We start from the raw sequence: 24,189 nt of genomic DNA, 5'->3' as shown, positions 1-24,189 counted from the left end.
GAATGTGTCAGTTCCTGTCAGTAAGGTGCCTTTCTACAGTGTTTTTTAGGGCAGCATGTACAGGAAAGCTGCATCCAGCTCTGTGAGAGGACCCTCTACCTGCCAGGCTCAGCACCTCACTGGGTTTTGTTCCATGGATTGTCTCCTGTTCCTGTTACCCTACTCCGTAGTGAAGCCAGATTAATTTTTACATGTGTATGAAATTTAATTATTCATAGATCACAGATACTCAGTAGTAGCTTTCAGCTTGGCCACGTTTTTACAGTGCTGTCCTTAGAGTTGTGTCTGTCCAGTATCTTCTCCATGGAATATGCAGATGCTCCACTCTTGCCTGTAAACTGCAAATTTATGTCAAGGACAGGACCTCTCTTTAATAATTGCAGATTTCTCTTTTCTGAAGAAGTAGCCTTAGTAGAAATTATCGTATAAGTTTATTAACTACTAATCTGACATAGATCCAGTTTGAAATAAATCTTCTCAAGGAAAATGACAGTTTTCTGTGGAGGTTTATGTTAAATGGTGTTGTGTTTATTCTGTGAATTGAACAGATTTGAAATAGTTATTTTTACTGTGGCACTGTGTACTGGAAAGCATAAGATTGAGTCAGTAAATGGAAGACATTACAAATTTTGGCACTTAAACACTGGTAGGTAAAGAGTTGAGAATGATCTGTAGAATAATTTTGAATAAAAAATAATAAACTCCTGGTTTTGTAAATTCCATAAATATTATTTTAGTATTATTTCAGAGTGTGTTCCTTGAGAAACCATGTTCAGAGGTATTTAATTTTCATCATGAAGATGTTGGTGATTACTGTTGTGCAACACAGTGAATACTGTTGGTGTTTTAATAGATTTTTTTAAATGAGACCAGAAAATGCAGAGCACTGTGATGGGTTTGGATGTGTGCTGTCTTGGATGTTATGGCTTTTTTTTGCTGTCTTCACTTACATGGTATGACCAAGTTTCTTGTTGTAAAGGTAGATGTTGGAAAAAAAGATCAAAAAAGAGTCTTTTTCAAGGATCAGTTTTACAGTTTTCATGCTTGGTGCTTGGTTGGTTTTTTGGTTTGGTGGGTTTTTGTTGGTTTTTTTTTTTTTTAATGAGGGGAGCTATATTTTCAAGTGATTAAAGTTTGTTCACAACCCTAAAATTACATTAAATATTAAATTGCAAATCCAGCTTTGTGCATTTGCAATTGCAGTAGGATTCATGAAGCGTTAAGCAGCTAAACACAGTCAGTGGTAATTTAGTGAGATCTCCTGACCCTTGCTGACACTGGGTTTCCTTTTGTTATAATTTACTTGCAGCTGTGTTGTTCAATTTTGAGGACTCAAGAATATGATGGAGAATTAGAACTTCCTGTTTCTGTCACAGTACATAATTATTGCTGGGGTTCTGATGTAAATGAACCGAATAGAACTTTCTCTTCAGTGTTGTGTGGTAATAGGCATTAATTAAAAGCCAAAATATAATTACTGCATCTCTTTGATGTAATTCATTTGTTCGTGGTATTGTGGAAATGTGTGTTTTTAATTAAGTTTATCTGACCAAGAATTCAAATTTTTCTGATCTACAATAAAACTTGGATTAAATTTCCAATTTAATTCATAACAATATGGCTCATGAATCATATACAATTCATTTTGTTTTGCAAGACTGAATATTTCATATTCAGATCTAATGTTCTTTTAGCTTTTTAATCTTTTGAATATACTTAATAATTAGAAAAGTTAGGTTCTTAAAAGGAGAATAATTCTATACCTCCAAAGTAAGAGTAGGTAATTTTAGTTAAGTATTTTCAGCATGTTTAAGATCTTGAATTTTGACCCTAAGTCAGCATGTTGCCTCCTTTATAGATCAATGTAAAGATTGCTTTTTTGACAAATAGATTTTCTTTGTGTTGCTATTCAGATTTTGTGTTGCCATTTTTTAAGAACAGTTACCTACTATGCATTACAAATTTTAGAAGTATAGGGGAAACTAATTAAAATTCAATGAAAGTTTGAATTTTATCTGCTAAAATTGACTGTTACTCGATATTAAAAACTATGGCCAGTATAGTTAAGGTAAATCTCCCGTGCCACGGACCTGCTGATGTAGTTGCCTACCAGTGTATCAGACCTCCTTTTTTTCCCCCATTTCTGACTTGATGTCCCTGTTCTGTCATGAGTGTTCTGTCCTTGTGCCCTGGATGTGAACAGGGTCCATCCCTAGCTTTGCAGGTGCAGAAGGTTTCTGCCCAGCACTGTTCCCCTGTTAGAGGGTGAAGAACCTCTTGATCTGCTGAGTTTTCTGCATGATGACCACCTATCTGAAGTCAAGGAAAAAACTGGGATAGCAAAATCTTCCAATTTAAACTGTTTATTCCAGCACACTCAGTGGAACCTTTGAGCAGCTGCTGTCAGGAGCTGTTCTTCTGGAGTGGGTTTTGGAAGGCCCTTGGCAGAGGGGAGGCATTGATGGCCATCCCAAGCACGCAGGTGGTCTGGACACTCAGCAGTTTGTAGCTTGTGTGCCCGATTACCACCCTGTGTGGGCAGAATTGTCAAGTTTTTACTTTTTAAGTGCCTTGTTGTCCATATTCCCTCTCCCGTGCAGGCAGAGCTAAACTCACAGAAAGCAGATTTATGCTGAATACAACTCTGTCCACGCTGTGGGTTGTACCAAGTGTTGGTGTTTTTACCATGTGACTTTTATCCATAATTGGGCTTTCAGGTCACTGACAAACTTTCTCTTCTGGCTCTGTTGTGCCAGATCACTTGAAGGATAGCCCTGGTTTCAGTCAGTGGAGCTGTTAGCAAGATACCTCTTTACAGTCTGAGATGAATATATGTTTTGATGGAGTAATTTATTCCAAAAAAACCCTTAATTCCCACATTCTTGATGGAGAAATTGCATTTCAGAAAAGAAAAAACCAAAAAACACGCTTTGCAAAGCCATCTCATTTTCCTTGATGCTTATTATTATTGTACATCCCAGTATTCAAAGGTGTAAATGTGTTTGGGCTTTCCCTTGTGAGCAGTTGTGAATAGTTGGGACTGTTTGTATGCATGAGGTTATTCCATATCAGCCCTGTGATTCTGCTGCTGAACGGCATTTCGGGGAAGGTAAACCTGTACTTTTCATCAGTTTGACTTCTCGTCCTGGTATTCAGTATTTTTCACTCTCACAAATTTAAAATTAGGAAAATGTACTGTCCTTTAACTATTCTAATGTCAATTTGTTAATGTTAAATTGGCAGTGAAGTTATTTATGATGTCTGTCTCCTGCAGTCTTTATTCCATGCTTGAAAAAGTCTTTCACAGATTTTACTGTCTATGGGGAGCCTCAACATTTTTTTCCTTGTCTGTCTTCGCATTTTCTTCTCATTTTGCCTTACTTCTAGTGACAGTCATACAATTTCTCACCATGGTGGAAACTCTATAAATAGGGATAATAATTAGTTAAAATGAGTTTCTAGGTGCACCATGTGGATGTATATTATTACTTGTGCATAATAACATGTTTAAATGGAATTCCACAGCATAACATGGAAACACTGGGGTGAAAACAATTTGGTGGTGGGGGTTTTATAATAGTTTATTTGGGGCAAACTTGCAGGAATGAGCTGCTTTGTTGATTCCCATGGCTGTATTCCTTTTCTTTTGTCCAGTGGTTTATTCATATTCCCTTTGTTTGCTGTGCTTCCTCAGACTAATTGTTGCTGTGATTGTGGGTAGTTTAGCCTCAAAAGTCAACTAAGGCCATCAGTTTTTTTAAAAAATGTGATTTGGAATAGAAAAGGGGATGTTACCACCTCAAAATGTCTTCGTCACTGATGCAATAAAATTTAGGCATGTAATTTGTTGTTATGATTGCTTTAGATTTGTATTAAGCTTTGTTTATAAAACTCATTTTGTTGTACTTAACCATCAGTTGGAAGTAAATACTCATTTTAGGGTATCATTCAGTGAGAACCTAAAAATTTCCCACCTTCTACTCACTCAGTGAACTAATTGACTACTTAAGTTAATCTAGAAGTGCCTATGCCTGCATGTGCTTTGCTTTTCAGATTTTTTTTTTTGTTGCTTGCTTTTTGCTTTTTTTTTTTTTTTCTTTTTTTTTTTTTTTTTATGTTGCAAAGTTTTATACATCTATTTTCTCACCTACCGTATCCTAGGGGGCTTGGAGTACCAATAATACAGTCAGCCCACCTTCCTGGTCCCCAGACATTTCAGAAGGTCGGGACATTTTTAAATCCAGACAGCTTCCTGGCAGTGCCATTTGGAGCATCAAAGTGGTAAATAACTTGAATTTATTTTCATGTATCCATTGCTATCTTTCTGCTGTAGAGATTAGTGGTGAAATTCTGTATCTCACACCTTAATTAATCTTTCATTCTGTTACTGTTTAAGGCCTCTAAAACTTACTGGAACTCTGGAGCTTCCAGGCTAAAAGATGTGAACTCTCCAGAGTGTACAGTATGATGGCATTGCCTTGATTTCCAATGGCAAAGAATACTTTGTATTACCCAAATTTTGTGTGTTGAGTACATCGCTTTTTGTGGTTGGCTTTATTTGGCTGTCAAAATAAATTACCTGAGAAGGAGAATGTCCTTAAGACTGGCGGTAAGGTAAGCCAGGCATGGAAAGGATCAGAGATCTGAAGGATGGCTTGAATTTGTTGCTGTCGAGAAATCTTGCAGAGTGGATTCAAAGTGACATTGTTTTTAGCTGATGGGGGAATAAATAACAACTTTCCTACCTGATTAGATGGCCCAAAACTTGTATTCCTGGTGACATTTATCATTAAAAACACCTGAAGTAACTAAAGTAGAATTCTTATGAAACCAACAAATACGTGTAGCTTCCCAATGATTTAAGTTCATCTCACTTTAACTCTCATGCTAATTTTATTTTAATTTGACATCAGCTTAGCTTTTGCTGCTTTAAGCATTAATTTTCAGCTTAATATTCAGCATTAACATTGATACAAGTATGTGCTTGTTTCTGTTACTAGTTGTGTGAAAATAACAGTACTGATACCGGGCCTGAAAAAGAAAATAAGAAACTTGTCAGAAGAGTTTCCATCTTAAAAAATTGATGATTGTATGTCCTGTGTGTGCAAATGTATTAACTCCATAGATATATAAGGACATTTTTTGTTTCACCTCAGTACATATAAATACCTCAGCCTCCAGTAGCATCCTTCCTTTCACTCCTCAAATATCATTGCATTACATTAACTTGGTGTATGAGTCAGTTTAATTTCTCTTCCGTTTAATAGATGGATGTTAAAAGAATTTTAACATTGGGATCCTTCAATTCTCCCTTTAATGATGACCATAAAGTTCTATATCTTCTTTAAAGCAGGAGTTGGAATATTTGAGAAATACTGTGCCCACAGTGCTTCTTTCCATCCAAAAAACTCCTGTCTCTGTCAGTAAAGACTGTTCATGTCTGTTGGTGACACGGTCCCTGAGGAACTTTGTTGCTTCCATCAGCATTGTTTTATGGAGCAAATGTTTTGCCTTGGTATTAAAAGTATTTTGCAGCACATGTTTGGATACCCCATACTCTGTACTCCATTCTTGGCCTGTATTAGGAACCAGGAGATTATTGACAAATACAAAATGCAATAATAATCTCAGTGCTTATTTTGTAGTAGGAAAGATGCTTATTTGAGTACATGCCATAATTATCGTCAGTTACACAGATTAGAGGCTCTGAGACACATTGTAAAGATGTCTGATACATCAGCCAGAATGTGGGGATGTGAATAAGGTCTTTTCCCTTTGGAAATGGTTAGGGAGGATTAGGAATCCTCTTGTACTTAGTTCATTCTGAAATTAAAAACCCCCAAAATTTCAAACTAAAGTCACAGTATGAATAACAGGTAATTATTACTAAAAACATACTTGCTTTCCCAAAGATAATTGTAGTTGAACACACTGAATACTCCAAAGCACCACACTGCAACTCTGCATCTGCATCTTAAATAAGGAATGGAGAAAAGAAGCTGTCTGTAAATAAGTGGATATTGTGTAAGAAAAACTTCACATTATGGGGAATGTTGATCTGAGTGTAATTGAGAGAATTAATGTAAAAAACTCTCTCTGTATATGCTGAATTGAGAGAGTTTAGTGGAGCCAGCTCCCGCTTTGCTTTGTGAGCAGGTCTGAATCCTAATAAATCCCAGGTTTCACTTGATTATTCATAGCGTAAGAAAAGCATCTATGATTACGAGTAATCAAATGTCCAGACCTTGTGCAGAAGTCCCATGACTGACTGGGCTGGCTGTTTAAAGAGAAAAGAAAAATGAATCATAGAATAAAAGATATATTTTGGAAACTTTGCAACTGAGGTGGGGGAGAGGGGGTGGGGGAAATCCATATTTCGAGTTACTCTTGAGCAGAAAATGAACATTCCTGGTTTCGGCTTTCTCACTGACGATAAAGGTGATCGTATTATGCCATGTAAGTAATTAAAGGTATTTCACACTGATTTATGCAGAGATTTAATGACTGTGCCCTGGTGTGCTCATACTCACCTGAAATCCCAGGGTGTTTTTTTACTTACGTTTTTCCCTAGATGCATTGAACAAATTTGAATCCCATATAACAGAGAACTTGAGGTTGCATTTACATTGTTACCTTAAATTGAATAGGGCCGTGGATCAGGATTCCCGGGGAAGCGGAGACCACGTGGTGCAGGTCTGTCAGGAAGAGGTGGCCGAGGAAGATCAAAACTGAAGAATGGAGTTGGGGCTGTGGTCATTCCAGGGGTAAGGACATATTTTTTAAAGTCATATTGCAGTCTGTTAATGTAACATAATTTTATTCAGCTATAATTCTTGTATTAAAATACTGTATAAAAAACCAACAAGCACTACAGAAGCAGGGGTGTTTGATGAAGCCTGGCTGTTACTGCTTGTGATGAAGAACTAGAACACTGCAGCTTAATGGGCCTGAGGCAGTTCTGTTCTGCTCTTGCCATTTAAAGACACAACAGTTGGAAGTCTTAAAGTACTCCTTCCATTTCCTCGGGTGGAGAACATGCTGAGTAAAGGCAGCACTCACTGGAACAACTCAGAAGGAGAGAGCAGGGTTTGTGCATGAGAATGTTACAGCAGCCATAGGAGACCAGAGCAGAGGTTCTTCTGGACTGAATGTTGGGGCAAGACTGCAGAACAGAGGAGGCCTGGAGAAGGAGGCATTTCAACAGTTTGTGGCTTGGGGACTTGGTGAACAGGAGGTGGTATCTTTGCCTTGGGCAGCCTGTGTTGGAGCTTGCTTTAAAAAATCTTCCCATTCACTTTAAAAAACTTCAGGAAACCATGTTAACCTTTTTCAGTTCTGCAGCTCTTCAGCTTGTATTTTAAGTGGCTGCCTCCTGGATTAGCTGCCTGCCCCTCAACGCTCTTAGAGAAGAGACAGTGGAAAGCTGGTTTCTATTCACCTCCTCCATCCATGCCACTCAGTTTTATAGACCTCCATCATTTCTCCTCCTTTTCCTTCCACTCTTGACTTGCTAGTATGAAGAATGCCAGTATTTTGGGCTGTTCCTTGTATGGAAGCTTCTTTGTATTTCTGATCATCAATACCAGCTATTTTGTCATGTTAGTTTCTTTACTTTGTGGACTTTCATCTGCCATTTTATAGCCCAGCACTCAGCTTTATGAAGTTCTTGTGCAGTTCTTCGCAGTTGTCTTTTGGATTTTATTATTCTGAATATCCCAGTCCTGTTGGCAAGCTTTGTCACCTTGCCTTCTCACTTGATTTTTCAGATTGCACACGAGTGTGTTGAGCACCACCACCTGTTAGCAGACAGGCCCTGTCAGATTTCCAGTGGTGCTATTCTCCCACCTACAAAACTGATAATTTATTCCCCTCTTTATTTTGTGTCTTGTATCAGTATAGGGACCATTCCTCTAATTCTGTCAGTTTAACTTTTTTTAAGTAGCTTTGGTGAAGAGCTTTGCCAAAAGAGTTTGGTAGTGAAATAAGTTCCATCGATCAGATTTCCCTGTCCCCAGGTTTGCTGACTCCTTCAGAGAGCCCTTACAGATCATGATTTACCATAACTAAAACTTCCTTGACTCTTTAACAAATTATTATATCAGTGACTATGAGTTCTTTGTTGTGATCAGATGTGTACTATTCTGCACACAGCTTCTGTCCAGAAACCCTTGAGAAAATAATCATTACATTTGCTGTCTCCCATTCTTCAGGAGCACTGAAGTGGTTGTAAGCAAGTGATTGCTCATTGCAGTTGATAGTTAAGCTATTTAATACATGAAGTGTTTTTAAAACTTGAAAATCCTACACAGTCCTAGTCTGCTCTCATAAGAAGAAGGATTTCAGTATGAAAAACTTGGAAATCCGGACTCCAAAACAATTCATAATCTTGTTCCCCACTGTGGACTTTTCCTATTTGAATATTCCTTTAAAAGTTTGATTACCAACTAGCCCTGGAGATTTTGAGAGACATCCTGTCCCTTGTGTTCAGAGAAGGACTTGATCAGAGCTGCATTTTTTGTGTTCTTACATGTAATCTATTTAAATTTATTGTCACACTTTCTGCTGCCCGTGTAATAGTATCTTGGAATACTCTGGTGTTTATGATCTGAAAAAGGAACAATCGTTTCTATCATTTTTCCCTTTTAAAGCATTGGATGGTTAAGATTCGTAAGCAAATCTGTAATTTTAAACATACAGGATGAATTCCACTTAGGCTAGTCACAGACACCTTTATGAATTGGAGGCATCCACATAATTATTTTGGTGTTACAAAGCACAAATCTGTACTTCAAGAGAAGCTGGGGTTTATAGATCAAACTTCTAAAAGTTTTTGTAATTGAACAGAGGAGAGTGGGTTAGGTAACTTGCTGTAAATACAAAACAGACATCACTCTCCACAATTTCCTACAGAAATTTCTTCCTTTGCATCATCAAGTAGATGGCAGCTCCAGAGTTCCAGAGATGTGGCTGCCTTCTGATAGATTAAGTTAGCAATACCAAGAAATCAGCCTTTTGCCAGATAAACGTTTGAAATGGGAGTATTTTCAGTCAATTTGCACAAAGTGATTCTTACTCAGCATGGGATCAGTGGACAGTCACACAGACTTGGACGTACCTTGGTGTCTCTTGGGACTGGGGAAAAAGGTGGCTACAGGTTAACCCATGGTGGGTCAGTGCTGGGATTCAGCAAACACCAACATTGCAGCGATTCAGTCCTTCAAGTTCTGCTCTTTTGAATGTGCAACTACAAGAACTTCGTGGAACCTGTGGAAAAGTGGGTAAGGGAAGTGATCTCCCTGAAGGTATCCAGGTGTTTCAGGTGCTTTGTAGTTAGCTGGTCAGTTACAGTTGTGCTGTAGTGCTCTCAACTATTTGGTAATTAAAACACATAAAGAATATATTCCCGTTTTAGCTGTTTCTCAGTAAATGCTGAGTTTCAGGAGGATTCCTCTAGCTGATGGAATGTCCCTAGAGTTATGTTTGGATTTATAAAATACTTAAATTATTATTTAAACAAAACTTACCTGTGTAGGATTTACACTATATTTAAAATAATCCTCATTTATATAAGTGGAAGAGCTGGTAAAATGAAGTTACATTTCTCTATCATGCATTTGTTCTTTTATATGGAACTCTGTGCCCTTATATTCCTGGTTCAGAGATGGTAGTTGGGCGTTTTAGTTTAAATTCATGGACAGCAAATTCTGTATTGCAGGTTTCACGTGAAAGTCAGAACACAGCTGAAGTCTTTCATTCTTGTTTCTCTTCCTCAGAAGCTGTACATACATGAATATGTTGAATTAATAAAGGTCAGGTCAGAATAAAAATCACTTTATGAAAAAGAAAAATGACTGTCTATAGTAAGAGCTGATGGATTGAGATCCAAACAGCTGTTTCAAGTTTTTACGGTCAAGATAGATAAGCCTCATAAACTGCTTACAGCAAGTAACTTCAGAGCTCTTGCTTTTTCCTCTAATATACTTGGAACATTAGGTAAACCACATTTTAGGCAATATGGGACAAACTAGATTTCTGCAGTTGCTCTTTGAATTAATACTCAAAAGTCTGTTGCTGCAATTAACTTTCTGATAAAAAGAACTTCAGTGTTTACATGCAGGGAGCAGAGCAGACTGGGTGCAGTATGACAATTTCTGCTTAGTGATCTTTTTCTTAGACTGTGTCTTTCATTTCCGTTTGGAAGTGCAGTGGGGTAATATGTGAAGGTGGAAAAGGAGAGGAAAGAATATGTCTGTAAAGCTATAATACTGATGATTCTTGTACTGATGAAAAAATGTGAATTAACGCAGTAATTTCTGATGGAGGTATCTTTTCATAAAAGTTTAAACTGTATGAATAAATACTTGCAAAACTCTTACTTAGGGAATGTTTCATTTTGTCTCATGTCTGAGAAAAAGTGATGTGCTTGCCATTTGTGTTTTGTGTTTTTTAATAGGTCACAACCATGGATATTTCATCTAATAAAGATGAGGAAGAAAACTCAATGCATAATACAGTTGTCCTCTTCTCTAACAGTGACAAGTTCACTCTCCATCAGGTTAGGATAATAGTTATGATTTTTCTTTTTGTTTCCCTACTCTTAATTAGAAAAAAGTTAAGGAATGTCCTTACAAGGAGCAAGCTAGTTGGATTGTACAGTTACATGTTTTCAGAATGTAGTGTCTGGCACGTGTTGAGAGTCTGCTCTTCTGTGTCATTGCAGGATATGTGTGTGGTTTGTGGGAGTTTTGGCCAAGGTGCTGAGGGCCGGTTGCTGGCCTGTTCCCAATGTGGGCAGTGTTACCATCCATACTGTGTCAGTATTAAGGTGAGTGCTATTGTTACACATAAAAGTTGCTTGATTACACTGTTTTCATATTGTACTTTGATAGCACTATGCTGCCTTTGGTTTTGTGGTAATTGGGGGAGTCATTAACTTGTTAGATATTCATCAGCTAATGTGACCATTATTTGTATGCGACTTGTGAAAGACTTTAATTAAATGTCATTTTATAGTATGCATAGCCTCAAGAGAAATTAACCTTTTTGTAATTTCACAACCGTAAATAGCGCTGATTATCCAGCAGTTGGTTAAAATAACAGTTTGAGATATAAGCTTTAAACGTAGACACAAGCAGAATTAAAAACAAAGAAAAAATTATACTGCATCTTCATTTACTAGGGGCATAAGGTTTAGTTGATTCAATTTGCCTGTTGGCTGTCAGAATTGACAGCAGTTGGAGTGGTTAATTAATACATTTTACATTCATTAGTCTAGGAGAGAATGTGTGAAAATTAAATTTGAATGCTGTGAAATGACCTAGCAAGCACAAAATAAGCTATTTACTGCAATATATACACTATACACTTTTCATTGGTTGTGATATATCTGTGTAAAAGTGGGATTTTTTTTTTAAACATGTCAAAAAACTTTATTTTGCACATACTTTACAAAATGCCATATGCGTATTTCATGCAATTATAATTTGACTTTTTGTTTATATACTACTCTTGCATTATATATCAGTTGCAGTAAGTTAGCTGTTTGCTTCATATGACTAAAACTCCAGCACTGTGGTCACATCATGAAATGAGAGGATCAGGTTTGAGGAACCAGAATGTACACAAGTTTCTGGGACCTGGCAAGATGCATCCCAGAGTCCTGAGGGAATTGCCTGATGCAGGTCACGCCACTTTGCGTATTTGAAAAGTCCTGGCAGTCAGGTGAAGTCCCAGGTGACTGAAAAAGGGAAGCATTGCACCTGTTTTTAAAAAAGAGTAGAAGGGAGGACAGTTTCTTTCTGTTTAATCCATTCCTGTTTATTGAAGCTTCAGAAAGTCTAATTGATGAAGAGTTCCTTGAGATGTGGGTGGTGTGCCCAGAAGAGCATCCTGAGCTCCACAAGCCAGAGCTTAGTTTATGCATTGATCACACTTCACTGAGCCATTTTTAACTAATTCTCACCTTGCCTTTTGCAGATTACTAAAGTGGTACTTAGTAAAGGTTGGAGGTGCCTGGAGTGCACAGTGTGTGAAGCCTGTGGGAAAGCCACAGATCCAGGGAGACTCCTCCTGTGCGATGACTGCGACATCAGCTACCACACCTACTGCCTGGATCCACCCCTGCAGACCGTGCCAAAGGGAGGCTGGAAGTGCAAATGGTGTGTTGGGGCCTGGGGTCAGAAATGCTGACTGCTGGCCTCCTCTGCTTCTCCCTGTCACTTGGTGTTTGTGATGTCAGTTGCATTGTAACAAGGTTTTTATTGTGTCTAAGTCAGGTGTATTAAACAAAGCTAACAAAATGCTTTTTTTGAATTGTTTCATTCAGTTATCAGTCTATTAAGGAAACTCTTATCTCCTTGTAGAGCTGCTTCTTCGTACTAAAAAACGCATAGGTAGAAATAGACAAAATTTTTCTTTTGAAACTCTTAGCAAAAAAAATTTCCAATTTACATTCATTGTAATCATCCCAGTGTTCAGTTGGAAAAATGAATGGGTGGTTCACCCAAGTCTTCTTGAAATAAAACCCTGTGAAAACCATTTGTTTTACTTGGGTGAAACACAAACAGACCAGACCTCTCACATGGTTAAGTCTCAGGATCTCAAAGTGAATGGCAACTGGAATGAGGAACTGCTTTGACCTCCTGAGCTGTTACAAGAACCCATCTGCCTGCTTTTGCAGTTTGAAAGGAATTATTAATTAGGAACTTTCTTTAAAAATTATAAAAAATTTTGTTAAGCATTTGTGGTTAAACATGTTGTTAAGTTAAAACTTACTCATCTCGTTCTAAGTGGGAGAGATTTAAAGCCACAAAATGATCTTCCTATGAACTGTAAGTAATAGATCTTTTTGTCTGTTCTGCAGGTGTGTTTGGTGCAGACACTGCGGAGCAACTTCTCCAGGTTTAAGATGTGAATGGCAAAATAATTACACGCAGTGTGCTCCCTGTGCAAGTTTGTCAACCTGCCCAATCTGTTACCGCACATACAGGGATGAGGAGCTTATAATTCAGTGTAGACAGTGTGATCGGTAAGGACTTCTAATATTGCACATATTTTTCCTGTTCAAGTCTTATTTTAATTTTTTCCCCCTAATGTAAAAGCGTAGAGATGAAGGAAGTGGTCTTGTGGTAAAGAACACTGGATTATTGAGTCTCAGAAGTCTCTCAGTAGTTCATTCCTGATTGTACCACAGACTTAACTGTCTGACTCTGGGCAAATTAATTAATCGCTCTGTGCCTCTTCCCCCCTGCCCTGTAAAAACAAAACTAATTTACCTCACAAGACTGTTGTTGTGAGGCTGAATCTAGATTACATTGTATGAAGTAATTAAAATTATCGCAATATAGGGAGAAAATTATCATACTAAAACATATTTGGGAGATTGTTTTATAGAGAGTTCCTCCCTGTGGAGGGACAGAATTGATCTCCTGCTCTTTATGCAGGATGTAACACACACCACTGTAGGGGAGGCTGTATATGGAAAACCTGATTCTGTGGTTTCTCCCTAAAAGAATTCAAACTAAACAACTATTTCCCATTTACTTGGACCATAGACTGATACTTGGGTCTCCTAAAACACCACCTATTTCCTTTAAATTGTATTTTTTCCCCCACTTAATTTCTAGATGGATGCATGCAATCTGTCAGAACTTAAACACAGAGGAGGAAGTGGAAAACATAGCTGATATGGGTTTTGACTGTACCATTTGTAGGCCATACATTCCACCAACAAACGGTAAGAAGCCGATTGAAACCAATGGCAGGATTGCACACTGCAATAAATAGGTCTGGGATTGTGTTACGGTTCTGTGCTCTGATGGACGTTTGGCTCGTGGTAGAAGTAAGATTTTTACTGTGTTTGTTTTAAGGGCTCTTGTGGAAGTGTCCACGGCTTTTTCACACCCTCAAGTGATTTAGGCCAGAGGAAACCTCATGGGAATTCTGGGTAGAGGTATTGAAGATAAACTGCTAAGAGCATTTGGTAGTGAAGGGGTCAAAGGCTTTGTCAAGTGGAAGGAAGAAAGCCCAGTTGTCCGCAAAGTTATATCTGCAGAAGAATCTGAAAATTATTTCTAAGCAGAAAAACTTTGTGTATTTTGATGCTTTTGAGGCAGCAGTAGCTGTAACAACAGTCTGTGTAAGCGTTTTTCCCTTCCTTCCTCGTGATTTCTTAATGCCTTTTTCTCACCTCTCCCAGTATTCAAGACCAGTGCTTCCCTCCCTAGCGGCAATCTCTAAAAGAATTGGCCATACATTTTTGTTTGGGAGTTGTCACTTCCTTATTAATTAAAGTGTGTAATTCCTTAATTAAAATGTGTAATTCCTTCTGATGATCTTTGGACTTCTCTGGACATGGATACCGACAGCTTTGTTGCTCTGTATCACGGTTCTGTAGCAGTGGTGCTTCAGGAGCCGAGGTTACTGCAGTTCAAGCACATTTACAGCATCTGGTTCCATGGGATGGTGCTGGTTAATGTTCCTGTGAGTGGCCTGTCAGCAGTTAGGTTGGCCTGTGACATGATTTATAGTCTTGTTGCAAGGGTGATAGCCCAGGTCTGTTTTCTCTGCATGTCAGCTCAGGGAAGTTGCTGCTTCAGTCAGCTGCTTTAACATTGACACCTATTCCCATTTTTAGCATAAGCACATGAAAGTGTTCATATTACCCCTTTATTGGGGTATCACAGGAGAACAGTAGGAGGAAGGTACAAGAACTAAGCAAATGTTTCAAGAAATACTCGTATCCACCAAGAAGATGTCAGTAAGATTGTTTTTCCTGATCAAGATTGAAGAGGTTGTGAGGCATGCACTCGAGAGGTCTGCCAAGAAGAGTTCAATAGAGCATCTAATGTCCCTTAACACTAGCATGTCCTCATCACAGCAGTAATTGTAACTTACTGACCTGACCCTGGAGGTTTATATACTCCCTGCTGGAACACTTCCAAGTAGCCCATTTTTATCACTTAATAGAAGAATGACTAATGCTTCTGTATTTCTGCAAGTCACTTCATTGTAAAGGTTTGCTTTCAAAAATCAAAAGGAGAGAGATTTTGTAAGTGGAAAAAGCAAGGAAATTGCAGATATTACACAGATTTCTGTTTATTTTGATAATAAGCTTTGAGTCCTTAAAGCAAAAAGATCCAATTAAATACTCCTTCCTTTCTCTTTGGAGTTGGCAGAGCTATCTTTTAGAGAGAATTAAAACCCATGATATGTGAGATGGAGCAGCTTCACAAGATGGTATCAGAGGTGTTTCACTTCAGGCAGAAGCTGGTCCCCCCTGAATTAGTTCTTCCTGCTCTCCTCTGTGAAGTTGTGTTGCTTAGGTTTGGGTTCCAAGGAATAGGAACCAGTCCCTTGGGGGTTCCCAAGCTTTCTTGGCAGGTTTTTTTCACCTTTTTTATATGAGAAGTTTGTCCGCTTATTTTCTTCTGTTTTGACTCAGTATTAAAGCCTCTCTAACACATGTACATTTGCACAGTTGCATGTCTGAATGTGTCCTTTGATGCATGTTCATAGAAATACCTGCATGTACTTCTATATGAAATGTTTTGATCTTTCGTGAATTCTTCTAAAATTCCTCTGAAAATTTTCTGTAATTTTTTGTTTCAAAGTGAGAAGAATTAGCATTTGATAAACTTAGAGAAGCAAATGTTAGTTAGCAGTAGAAAGCTTCTTAAAATGTACCGTATTGTGGGATTCTTACGGGGATGGTTCATACCCTTTCCATTTGATGCATCATAGATGTGTTGCAAGTATTATTCCAGGGTTTTTAACCACTTTCTTTCTAGAGGAAACAAGAGCCCCTCAACCTAATGAACAAAACATTGCAGGTGTACTCTTGGTGAAGAGTAAATGGCTCTAGTGTGTAGGTATTGAGAAGGAGCTTTCATTTCTCTTCCTAGCTCATCATACCTGATAATCTTACGAAGTCATCTTCTTCAGGAAACAGAAATAAAAGATAGTGTTTTTCTTCTTGAACGTGCATAAATATCAAAAGCCAGAATGTGGTAGGAGTTGTTCCAGTGTAGTGTACCAGAAACCTTCATTACTAGGTTATTGTGAAATAACCATCTCTGATCAGTGTTTTATCAGGTTCCTTTTAGTACTGTCCCAAGTTATAACATACGTCCCCCAGCATATTGCTGTGTCCTGTAGAAAAATTTTCGAATTCTCATGACTAGATGCTAGCAGGTAACAGCTTTAGGTAGCAGCAGCTTTTCCCCTGTGCTGTAATTCTTGCACATTCAAGAGAGGTGTGTCTCTCTCTCATCCACATCCACTCCTGGACAAGCAGTTATTGACCACCTACTCATCAGTTCTGCCTTTGTGTCATTTGCCCTTGTATGTCATATGCCCCATTTGCAAATTCCATCCTTCCTCACTTACTCCCATTCTTTCTTCATCCAAGCTCCAGCTTCCTCCTCCCTTGGTGCTGTTTTTGTTCCCCTGCAGGATGCAGAGGGACCAGCTCTGCCTGGTTTTCTGTAACCAGTTAGAGCTGATTTGATTGCAGTTTTCTGAAGCTGCCTGGGTGCAGTTATTCCTCCTGGAGCCCAAGTAAACATGCCCATGGAGGAAGTGAGGATTTGGTATCATTTACCCCTGTCCGGGGGTGCCTGATACTGCCAGTGAGACACATTGTGGCTGGCAGTCTCTATTGTATCATTTTCATTAAACTGATAGAATTTTTCTTCTCTTTGAAACTTAATTCTATGTACTTTACATATACAAGATACAAACCCAACATAGTACTCTGTGTTAAAAAAACAACTTTGGAATTTTTTTATTATTTGGCACATTTACTACATCAGCTCTAATGTTCTTGTGTTACTGTATTTACCAAAAAAATCCCTGTGTCATTGACAGTTATGCGGGCACCCAATAAAGAGTGCTCTGCTAGTGCTGTATTTGTACATCAACCATTCCACTCTGTCCCATGTGCTGGTTTCATTTTTTCTTAGAATTGTTCTTTTCTATTACAGCCTTAAAAATGGAATCCCCTTTCTTTTCTCATCATACTGTATTCCGTTGCAATTATTTACTTTCAGCCGAAGCTACTAAATGCTGTACAGTATTCAGCACATTTAAACCCTTTTGCAGATAAGTTGAACAATTTTGGTTAAACTTTGGCTGAATGCCTCAGAAAGCACTTTTTTTTCCATTTTAGGTTTTTTTCTTTCCTTTGGGTAGGCTTCCTCTAACAGTACTATGCTTTTCTGCTATCCATTTTATTGATTGTAATCCTTAATCTGCACTCTAATTCGCTCATTTCCTGGAAGTCTGTTTTTTGCTGTCTTCAAACACTGTTTGTGCAGTTTTTGTGAGTGGGTCTCTGAAGGCCTCACCTGTGTCACTATCAGCTTGTTTATTTGAGTATTTCAACTCTATTCAACCTCCAGAGCTAAAATTGTTCAGTCTGACCTGGATGAGAAGATCTCTCTGTTGTTTGACTTTTAAATGAAAGATTTCAAATTCCTGTTCACAACTGTCTTTCTGAACTTCATGTTTACCTTAGATTCCAATTCAATGATTCCTACTTCAGTCTTAAAACATCTTGTAGATTATAACCAATTAAATGAACAGATGATGTCTTATTCCCCTTTGAATAGTTCTTACAATCTGCCTATTTTCTGTTGTTTCAGTACAGTGTTTTGAGTATCTTCCATTCTACAGCTTGTCTATTATTTTTTGTTTTTCTCTGCCTCTGTGTCTTTCTCAAAATGTCATATTTAATTTATTTTCTTCCTTGTCTTTTCCCCCCACTGTTACATTCAGTTTTTCAGTAGCTCTCACAGGCTCCTTTCATTTACTAATTGCATGAAATACTGGTTTTCTGTAGGTTATACCCTGTGCATTAGTTGCACATTACATAAAACTTTCAAAGCACTGTCATTTTTGAAGACTTGAACTTTCCTTAAATTTGTTTATATGCCTAGAAAGCATTCTGTAGTTTTCATACTCATTTTAAGTGTTACTCAGAAGCTTTTGTGCTTTTCCTAGTCTTGCCCTGGCTCCCACGGTGTTTTTGAGGTGGGGAGCAGCAGCACACGTGCCATGGTACCATGGTTGATGTGACACACGAAGCCCCCCATGGGTTCTCTGCCACAGGGGTCTCATCTTGAGTGACAGACACAAAGGAAATACTCCAGATATTATCTTGAGTCCTAAATTCAGCATGAATAAGATTTCTAGGCAAAAAAAGGAAAAAAGCATGGATAAACTTGCCTCTGTGGTAATGCTAACTGTGCCAGACTAACAGGTTTTCTGATTCCAGTTCAGTGTTTGTGAGATAGAAGCTCCTAATTTTCACTTTACTTACTCTGTCTTTGTAATCTCTCTGAAGTCACTACTAATATTAAAATTTTAGTCTACACATCATAGGTGAGTGAAGCGTGATTGCAGTTACGTAGTTAAGGCAAAAGGAAAGAGCATTTCTGCCCACAGCAAAATGGCATTTTGATTATTATTTTCCAGTCACACTGTTCCACTGCTTCCCTGTAGCACACAAGCTGTAGTTTTTAGGTTGAGTTTCTGCTGTTCCATTTATCAATACTCTTTATCTGGAATAAGAATTACCCTATCTAACTTCCACAGGTCTTGTGTTATCTGTTCTCAGATACATCAGCCTTCTCATAAGTGCTGTGTAAGAGGCCTGACAGCACAGACACAGTGAGAATCTTGTGTGCAAGCTCTGGGAGTGTGCTGGGCCCGCCTTGGGGAAATACTGGTCAATACCAACTTCACAAAACCCTCCCATTTTTAATGATTAGGGCAGCAAAACCTGAACATCGTGGCTAATGTAGAGGTTGCTTTCCAACCCAATAGATCCAGTGTATTCATTTGCCCTTGGTCCAGTAGAAAGAGATAATTTCCCATTGAGTTCAGTGCTATTCCAGTGCCATTCTTGGCTCGAGGAAGCTGGAGAACTTCAGTTTATATCAGGCTTGTTTTGTAGTCACATCTGTGACGCTGAAAAGCCCTTTATTTTAAAGGTGCAAGTAAATAATTGCCAGCAGTATAAATCAGGGAGTTTAGCAGAACTGTCTGAAGGAAAATTGATCGTTTCAATTTAAATCAAGTCACCAATTTTAAAAGTTGAAATTATTTTCCTTATATTTTTCAGTGCCATCTTTGGACTGTTGTGATTCATCAGTTGGAGCTCAGATTATTTCAAAATCAAAAGAACTAGGTAAAGAATGTAAATGCTTAATATCTGATCATTTAGCGTATTTTAAGGGTATATTTTTACATGAGACAAAAATACCTTTTCCTATGGTTTTGTAACACACAGCATTAACTGTCCTTCAGTTACCACAGCATGCTTTCCATTTTTTTTCCTCATTCTCTCTTCTTCTCTTTTGCCTGCCATACCTGCCCTATAATAATTACTTTAAATTATGCTTTGATCCTGCAGTCTTAGTTGCTTGCCTTAATATCAGTGATGATACCACAGTGTGGCTGAGTCAAGCATGTACACAAATGTTTACAGGCTTGAGCTGTTAGAAGGATGCAGCTTTTCTGTATTTGTCTGGCTTGTGCTAGGAATTTATAATCCTGACAAGCCTACTCACAAGTCAGTCTTTATAATGATAGCACCCAGCAGCTGCTGCCATGTTAGGACAGCTTCCATCACATCAGAGTTTTTTCTACTTGACACCTTCTGAGAGAAGGTTCTCCCCTCGAATATTCAATCTGAAAAGAATGTGAGATGTTTTCGAAACACACACCTTTCATGTTCAGTGTAAGAAGGCAATCAAGTAGGAAGAATTTGTTCAGAACCAGCTGTATTGTCAGATGTTACATGAGGAAATGTTTTTGGTTAAAGGGAACAAATGTTATTATATTTGTATGTTTTCAAAAGCTGTGTAATCAAGTCATGATTTAATTGGCTTCAGAAAGCTGAAGCATCATTGCAGCGTCATCATTATTTGGCAATTCCCTGAAAGTTCCCAAGCTTCCACTTGCAGGGCCCCAGCACAGGTGACAGGGCCTTTCTGCATAGTGAATTAAGGAATGTTAGAGCTTATCAGTGGACTCAATTGTCACGTAACAGCTTGAGGAGGAAGCAGTCTTGCAGGTCTTGGGAGACTTGGGTTCTCCCCAAGATTTCCAATTTGATCTTGAGCAGCTCACTTGATACAACTTGGGTTTTTTGTCTGCCTATGAAGTAGGGCTGATAACTTCTCTGAGTTACCAGGAGTTCTGGGAGGTTTAAGGTCATTAATAAGTTAAAGTGCTGAGGGTTGGATGGGGGCCTTGACTCATAAGCAACAGGGACCCAAAGTATGACTTGCACAGTTTCCTTTGGGTGTCAGTAATACAGAAATACCCTGCAAAACACCAGTTTCCATAATCAAATCGTTCTTTCTAATGAGTCCTTGACATAAATTGTTTCATAGCAGTGTAATGGATTATTGCTGGGTTTGTCATCAGACTCTAAATCATAAAGCTTTAACTGTAATGTGTAAGACAATATCAGATATCTCTGGTTTATTGATACGAATTTCTTCACTCATGGGTCGGCTCCATACATGTGGATTATTAACTCTTGTAAGTGCTATTCCTAAAAAATCTAAGACTTGTAAATTAAAAGAGTTTTATATTGCTGTTATGATTCATTCAACTTTTATAGACCCACCGAAGACATACACCCAGGATGGAGTCTGCTTGACAGAATCGGGCATGTCTCAGTTACAGAGCCTCACTGTTACAGTACCAAGAAGAAAACGGACGAAACCAAAGCTTAAACTGAAGATTATAAATCAGAACAGTGTGGCTGTGCTTCAGACACCCCCAGATGCCCAGTCAGAACACTCAAGAGATGGGGAGATGGATGACAGTAGAGGTAGCAGTCTACTTTCGGCATGTCTTGTAGCTTGGAGTGTTGCAGTACCTGTGTGTATTGCAAATATCCCTGGGAGTTCTTACTCCACTGATACTCCTGTGTTCTGTACAGAATGTTTTATGGAAATTTCTTGAACAGTAGTTATGGCTCATTGTTGTTCCTTTCAGGAATTTTTCTTGTTCTGTTTATGGGTCATCCATCCTATAGGAAACTTGCCTTTCTAGGGCTGCCAGCACTGGAAATAGGAGATGACTTTTTGTCTCATCTTTGGGTTACCTGTGGGAAACATTGTGCATTCACTGAGTACAAGTGTACTCAAATTCAGTGCAAACTGTTTGAAAGTGGTGGCTCAGCAAAGCGACATCTGTATCACTGTAAAGCTGGTATTAAAATCAAGTGGGAAAGTGGAGTAAAAAGTTCTTTGCTGAGAGTATTTCTCTTTTCTGAAAGAAAAAGGTGAGCTGGCCTGAGATTCAGTGATCTGGGCTAACACCACTTGTGTGGTGCAGCAGCATTGTCCTTGCTGCGGTCTGGCTGTGCATCCTGAGAAGGGTGATGCCACAATAGGTGTTAGTCGTGACCTGGGGAAAGGCTCCTTCCAATGGCAGGTGTGAAAGTTACTGCTTTGGTCATGTAGGTGTCTCTTTGGAGAGGAACAGAGGTACACAGGCGCCCCACCTCCCCACAGTTCTGTTAACGCAACACTGCCTTGGCAATCAGATTAAATGTCATAAGAAGCAGCTTATTTTAGCTGCAGAATGTACTTGAGATAACTGGGTAGTTCAGCCATCAGTGAAGTTTCAGTTTTAACTTGATAGAAGGTATTGTTCCTCTTGTTTGATGAACACATTCTTACCCTCTGTTATTGACTAGAACGACTTTTTTTTTTTTATAATAGCTTCCTTTATTTCTTTATAACTTTTATAACATTTTGGTTTTCTTTCATTTTGTCCAGTATTCACAGGATTTGGTATGCTATCCTAGCATTACACAGACTCTGAAATTTCTCATCTCATACTTTCATATTCTCCATCAGCTAGGTTGTTGAAAGCAAAAAATGCTTTTGAATTTGGAGGCAGCTAGTCACTTCTTCAATGGTTAATCATCTTTACTTTTAAAAATATGTGCCTTTTTTCTCTATGACTTTGTCTGACTTAATTATCTGCTTATTGGCTTCCATCAGTGGTAGGTCTTTTTGTGTAGGTAACAGGATATATAGATGTGATAGCAGGGTAAGAAAGGGAGAGCCAGAGCTTCCACGACTTCAGTTTCAGTTCTGATCACCTTTCGTTGCCTTTTTTCAAGTTAAAGTGCATCCATGTGTGCGATGGTAACAGCACAGCAAGTACACAGATGAGCTGGATTCCCTTGTAGCTCTGTGTGTGTAGGGCTCTACTCTGTAGAGTAGTCTGTGTCTGTCTCTGAACATCTGGAATTTTTGTATGAGCATCAGGATGAATAAAGCTGTACCATGGCTTTGATTGGAGTACACAGTATAATAATCCCAGGGAAAAAGGAAGAACCTCTTATTTTGACTCTTGATGTTCCAGGTGGAAAAAAGAGGTTTTTTGTGAGAAAACTGAACTTGCGTTTTGCCATTTTGTTGCTATCTTGTCTATAGGCTCTTGTCAGGTTCAGCATTTCATTGGGTGTTCTATATTTTAGAGTCTACTTGGAAGTTGAGCTTGCTTTGGGAGCTTCAGCTTGTTGGCCTTTGCCAAGCCGCTGGCCTTGTTGGTAGAACTCAGTAAGGTCTTTATCAGTGGGAAAGTCTGGGCCATGACCCAGCCTGTGGAAGAGTGAGGGTTGCAGTTCTACCACAGCAAAAGTGGTGTGAAGGAGTCCAGCTCTGTCTAACAATATTTTTCCCTCCTACAACTTCATGGGGTTTTAGTCCATCTAGAATTATACACCTAAATCCAAAGCAGAACATCAGAATTCCAGTATCTTCTCGGGATGAGAATATGCTTAACATTTCAGAAGCTTTATGGTAAAATGAAGATGTAAGGTCTTTTTGGGGATATCAGGAAGAGTTAGTTCCCTCTCTCTTCAACACCAAAGGCTTTTTAATGTCATCATACTTTACATCTATTTCTACCCTGCTTTCCCACAGAATATAAACTAACTTTGAATTATAGTCTTCATCTTCAAGGCTGAGTAATTCCTTTGGGCTGAATTTTGTATTAGATAAGTCAAATTCCTCTTCATAGATCAGTCTGCTTTCAGTCAGTCACATGGCTTCAAGTCATGAACCCACTGCACTAAAAAGTCATTACACTTTAACTTCCAAGTGCAAGCTGCAGTTTTTCAGTGTCTTCTCGATACAAAGAAAGCCCTATCAAACAAAACTGAGGAGGACAACGAACAAAAGGAAGTTTATCTTGGTAAATTGGATCCATATTCTTTGATGGTATGGCTAGAGATTGCTCAGACACTTAGCACAAGCCTCTGAAGGAGGTACCAAAAATTTTCTCTGATTTACATACATTAATTATAGCATTTATTCTCTGGTTTTGTCTAAACATTGTCTCATAGGAAATGTGTGTATAGGTAGGGTGGGTTTCCCAAAAATGTCCTGGGATTATGCTTATCTGTCACCTTTTGAAAAGTCTCATTCTCAGCCAGTTTCTCAGAAAACAGATGTAGAAATTTTGGAAATAATCATTTTCTTTCCCTTTTTCAGTTAAAGTTACCATTGCCTCTTTTCTGCAGAAGGTGACCTTATGGATTGTGATGGAAAATCAGATTCCAGCCCAGAACGGGAAGCTGTGGATGATGATACCAAAGTGGCTGAAGGAGCTGATGGGATTAAAAAAAGGAAGCGAAAACCATACAGACCTGGTAGGATGAAGTAACTTAGATCATTGTGTGTCCATTGTTAATTTTTTTCTGTATAATTACAAAAAAAAATTAGAAAACAATATGAAATTCTGAAGTATTCTACTATTTATTGTTGACTGTAGATTTTTTTCCCTATTCTGTTTAAAGTTCTTTTTTTCCTCTTACCGAAACACATTTCTAAAGGTTGCTGGTCAGCAGTGCACTTGTTCTCAGTGTGCTGTCACTTACTTGTAGTAGTTCAGATCTGTGCCTTGTGCTGATCTTAACTTTATATGAAATTGTGCTGTATGTCTATAATTGGTGAAGGACAGTTTTTATGTGTGTATGTATATATATATCTGTCAATATCTGAACTTCTGAGAACTTTCTGCAGTTATTTTACTTGTTTTCTGAAATACTTTAAAAGAGTAATTTACCAGCTATTTGCGGATTACTGCTGACAGGTGATTTTAATGAATTCGGTTATTGGATGAATTCATTTATTTTAATTTCTTAGTGCAGTT

General features: G+C 38.4%; 1 protein-coding gene across 8 annotated transcripts in view; it reads left to right on the top strand.

The window, feature by feature from the left end:
* The window catches only part of KMT2C (lysine methyltransferase 2C), a 193,872-nt gene that overhangs the window by 118,484 nt on the left and 51,199 nt on the right, over window positions 1-24,189 (top strand). For 4 of the 8 annotated variants that reach the window (XM_032098772.1, XM_032098789.1, XM_032098781.1 and 1 more), the window contains 10 exons: window positions 4,162-4,281; window positions 6,648-6,764; window positions 10,454-10,555; window positions 10,721-10,825; window positions 11,977-12,158; window positions 12,863-13,027; window positions 13,626-13,735; window positions 19,124-19,189; window positions 20,633-20,845; window positions 23,558-23,686. In XM_032098772.1, the coding sequence (XP_031954663.1) occupies window positions 4,162-4,281; window positions 6,648-6,764; window positions 10,454-10,555; window positions 10,721-10,825; window positions 11,977-12,158; window positions 12,863-13,027; window positions 13,626-13,735; window positions 19,124-19,189; window positions 20,633-20,845; window positions 23,558-23,686 (1,309 nt within the window). The remainder of the gene's footprint in view (window positions 1-4,161; window positions 4,282-6,647; window positions 6,765-10,453; window positions 10,556-10,720; window positions 10,826-11,976; window positions 12,159-12,862; window positions 13,028-13,625; window positions 13,736-19,123; window positions 19,190-20,632; window positions 20,846-23,557; window positions 23,687-24,189) is intronic. The other 4 variants (XM_032098805.1, XM_032098797.1, XM_032098814.1 and 1 more) reach the window with 4 other exon arrangements.

Source organism: Corvus moneduloides, chromosome 1 (genome assembly GCF_009650955.1).
Source record: "Corvus moneduloides isolate bCorMon1 chromosome 1, bCorMon1.pri, whole genome shotgun sequence".
In the NCBI taxonomy this organism is placed as follows: domain Eukaryota; kingdom Metazoa; phylum Chordata; class Aves; order Passeriformes; family Corvidae; genus Corvus; species Corvus moneduloides.
Note: the sequence above shows the minus strand (reverse complement) of the source record. Positions and strands in the feature narration are given on the sequence as shown.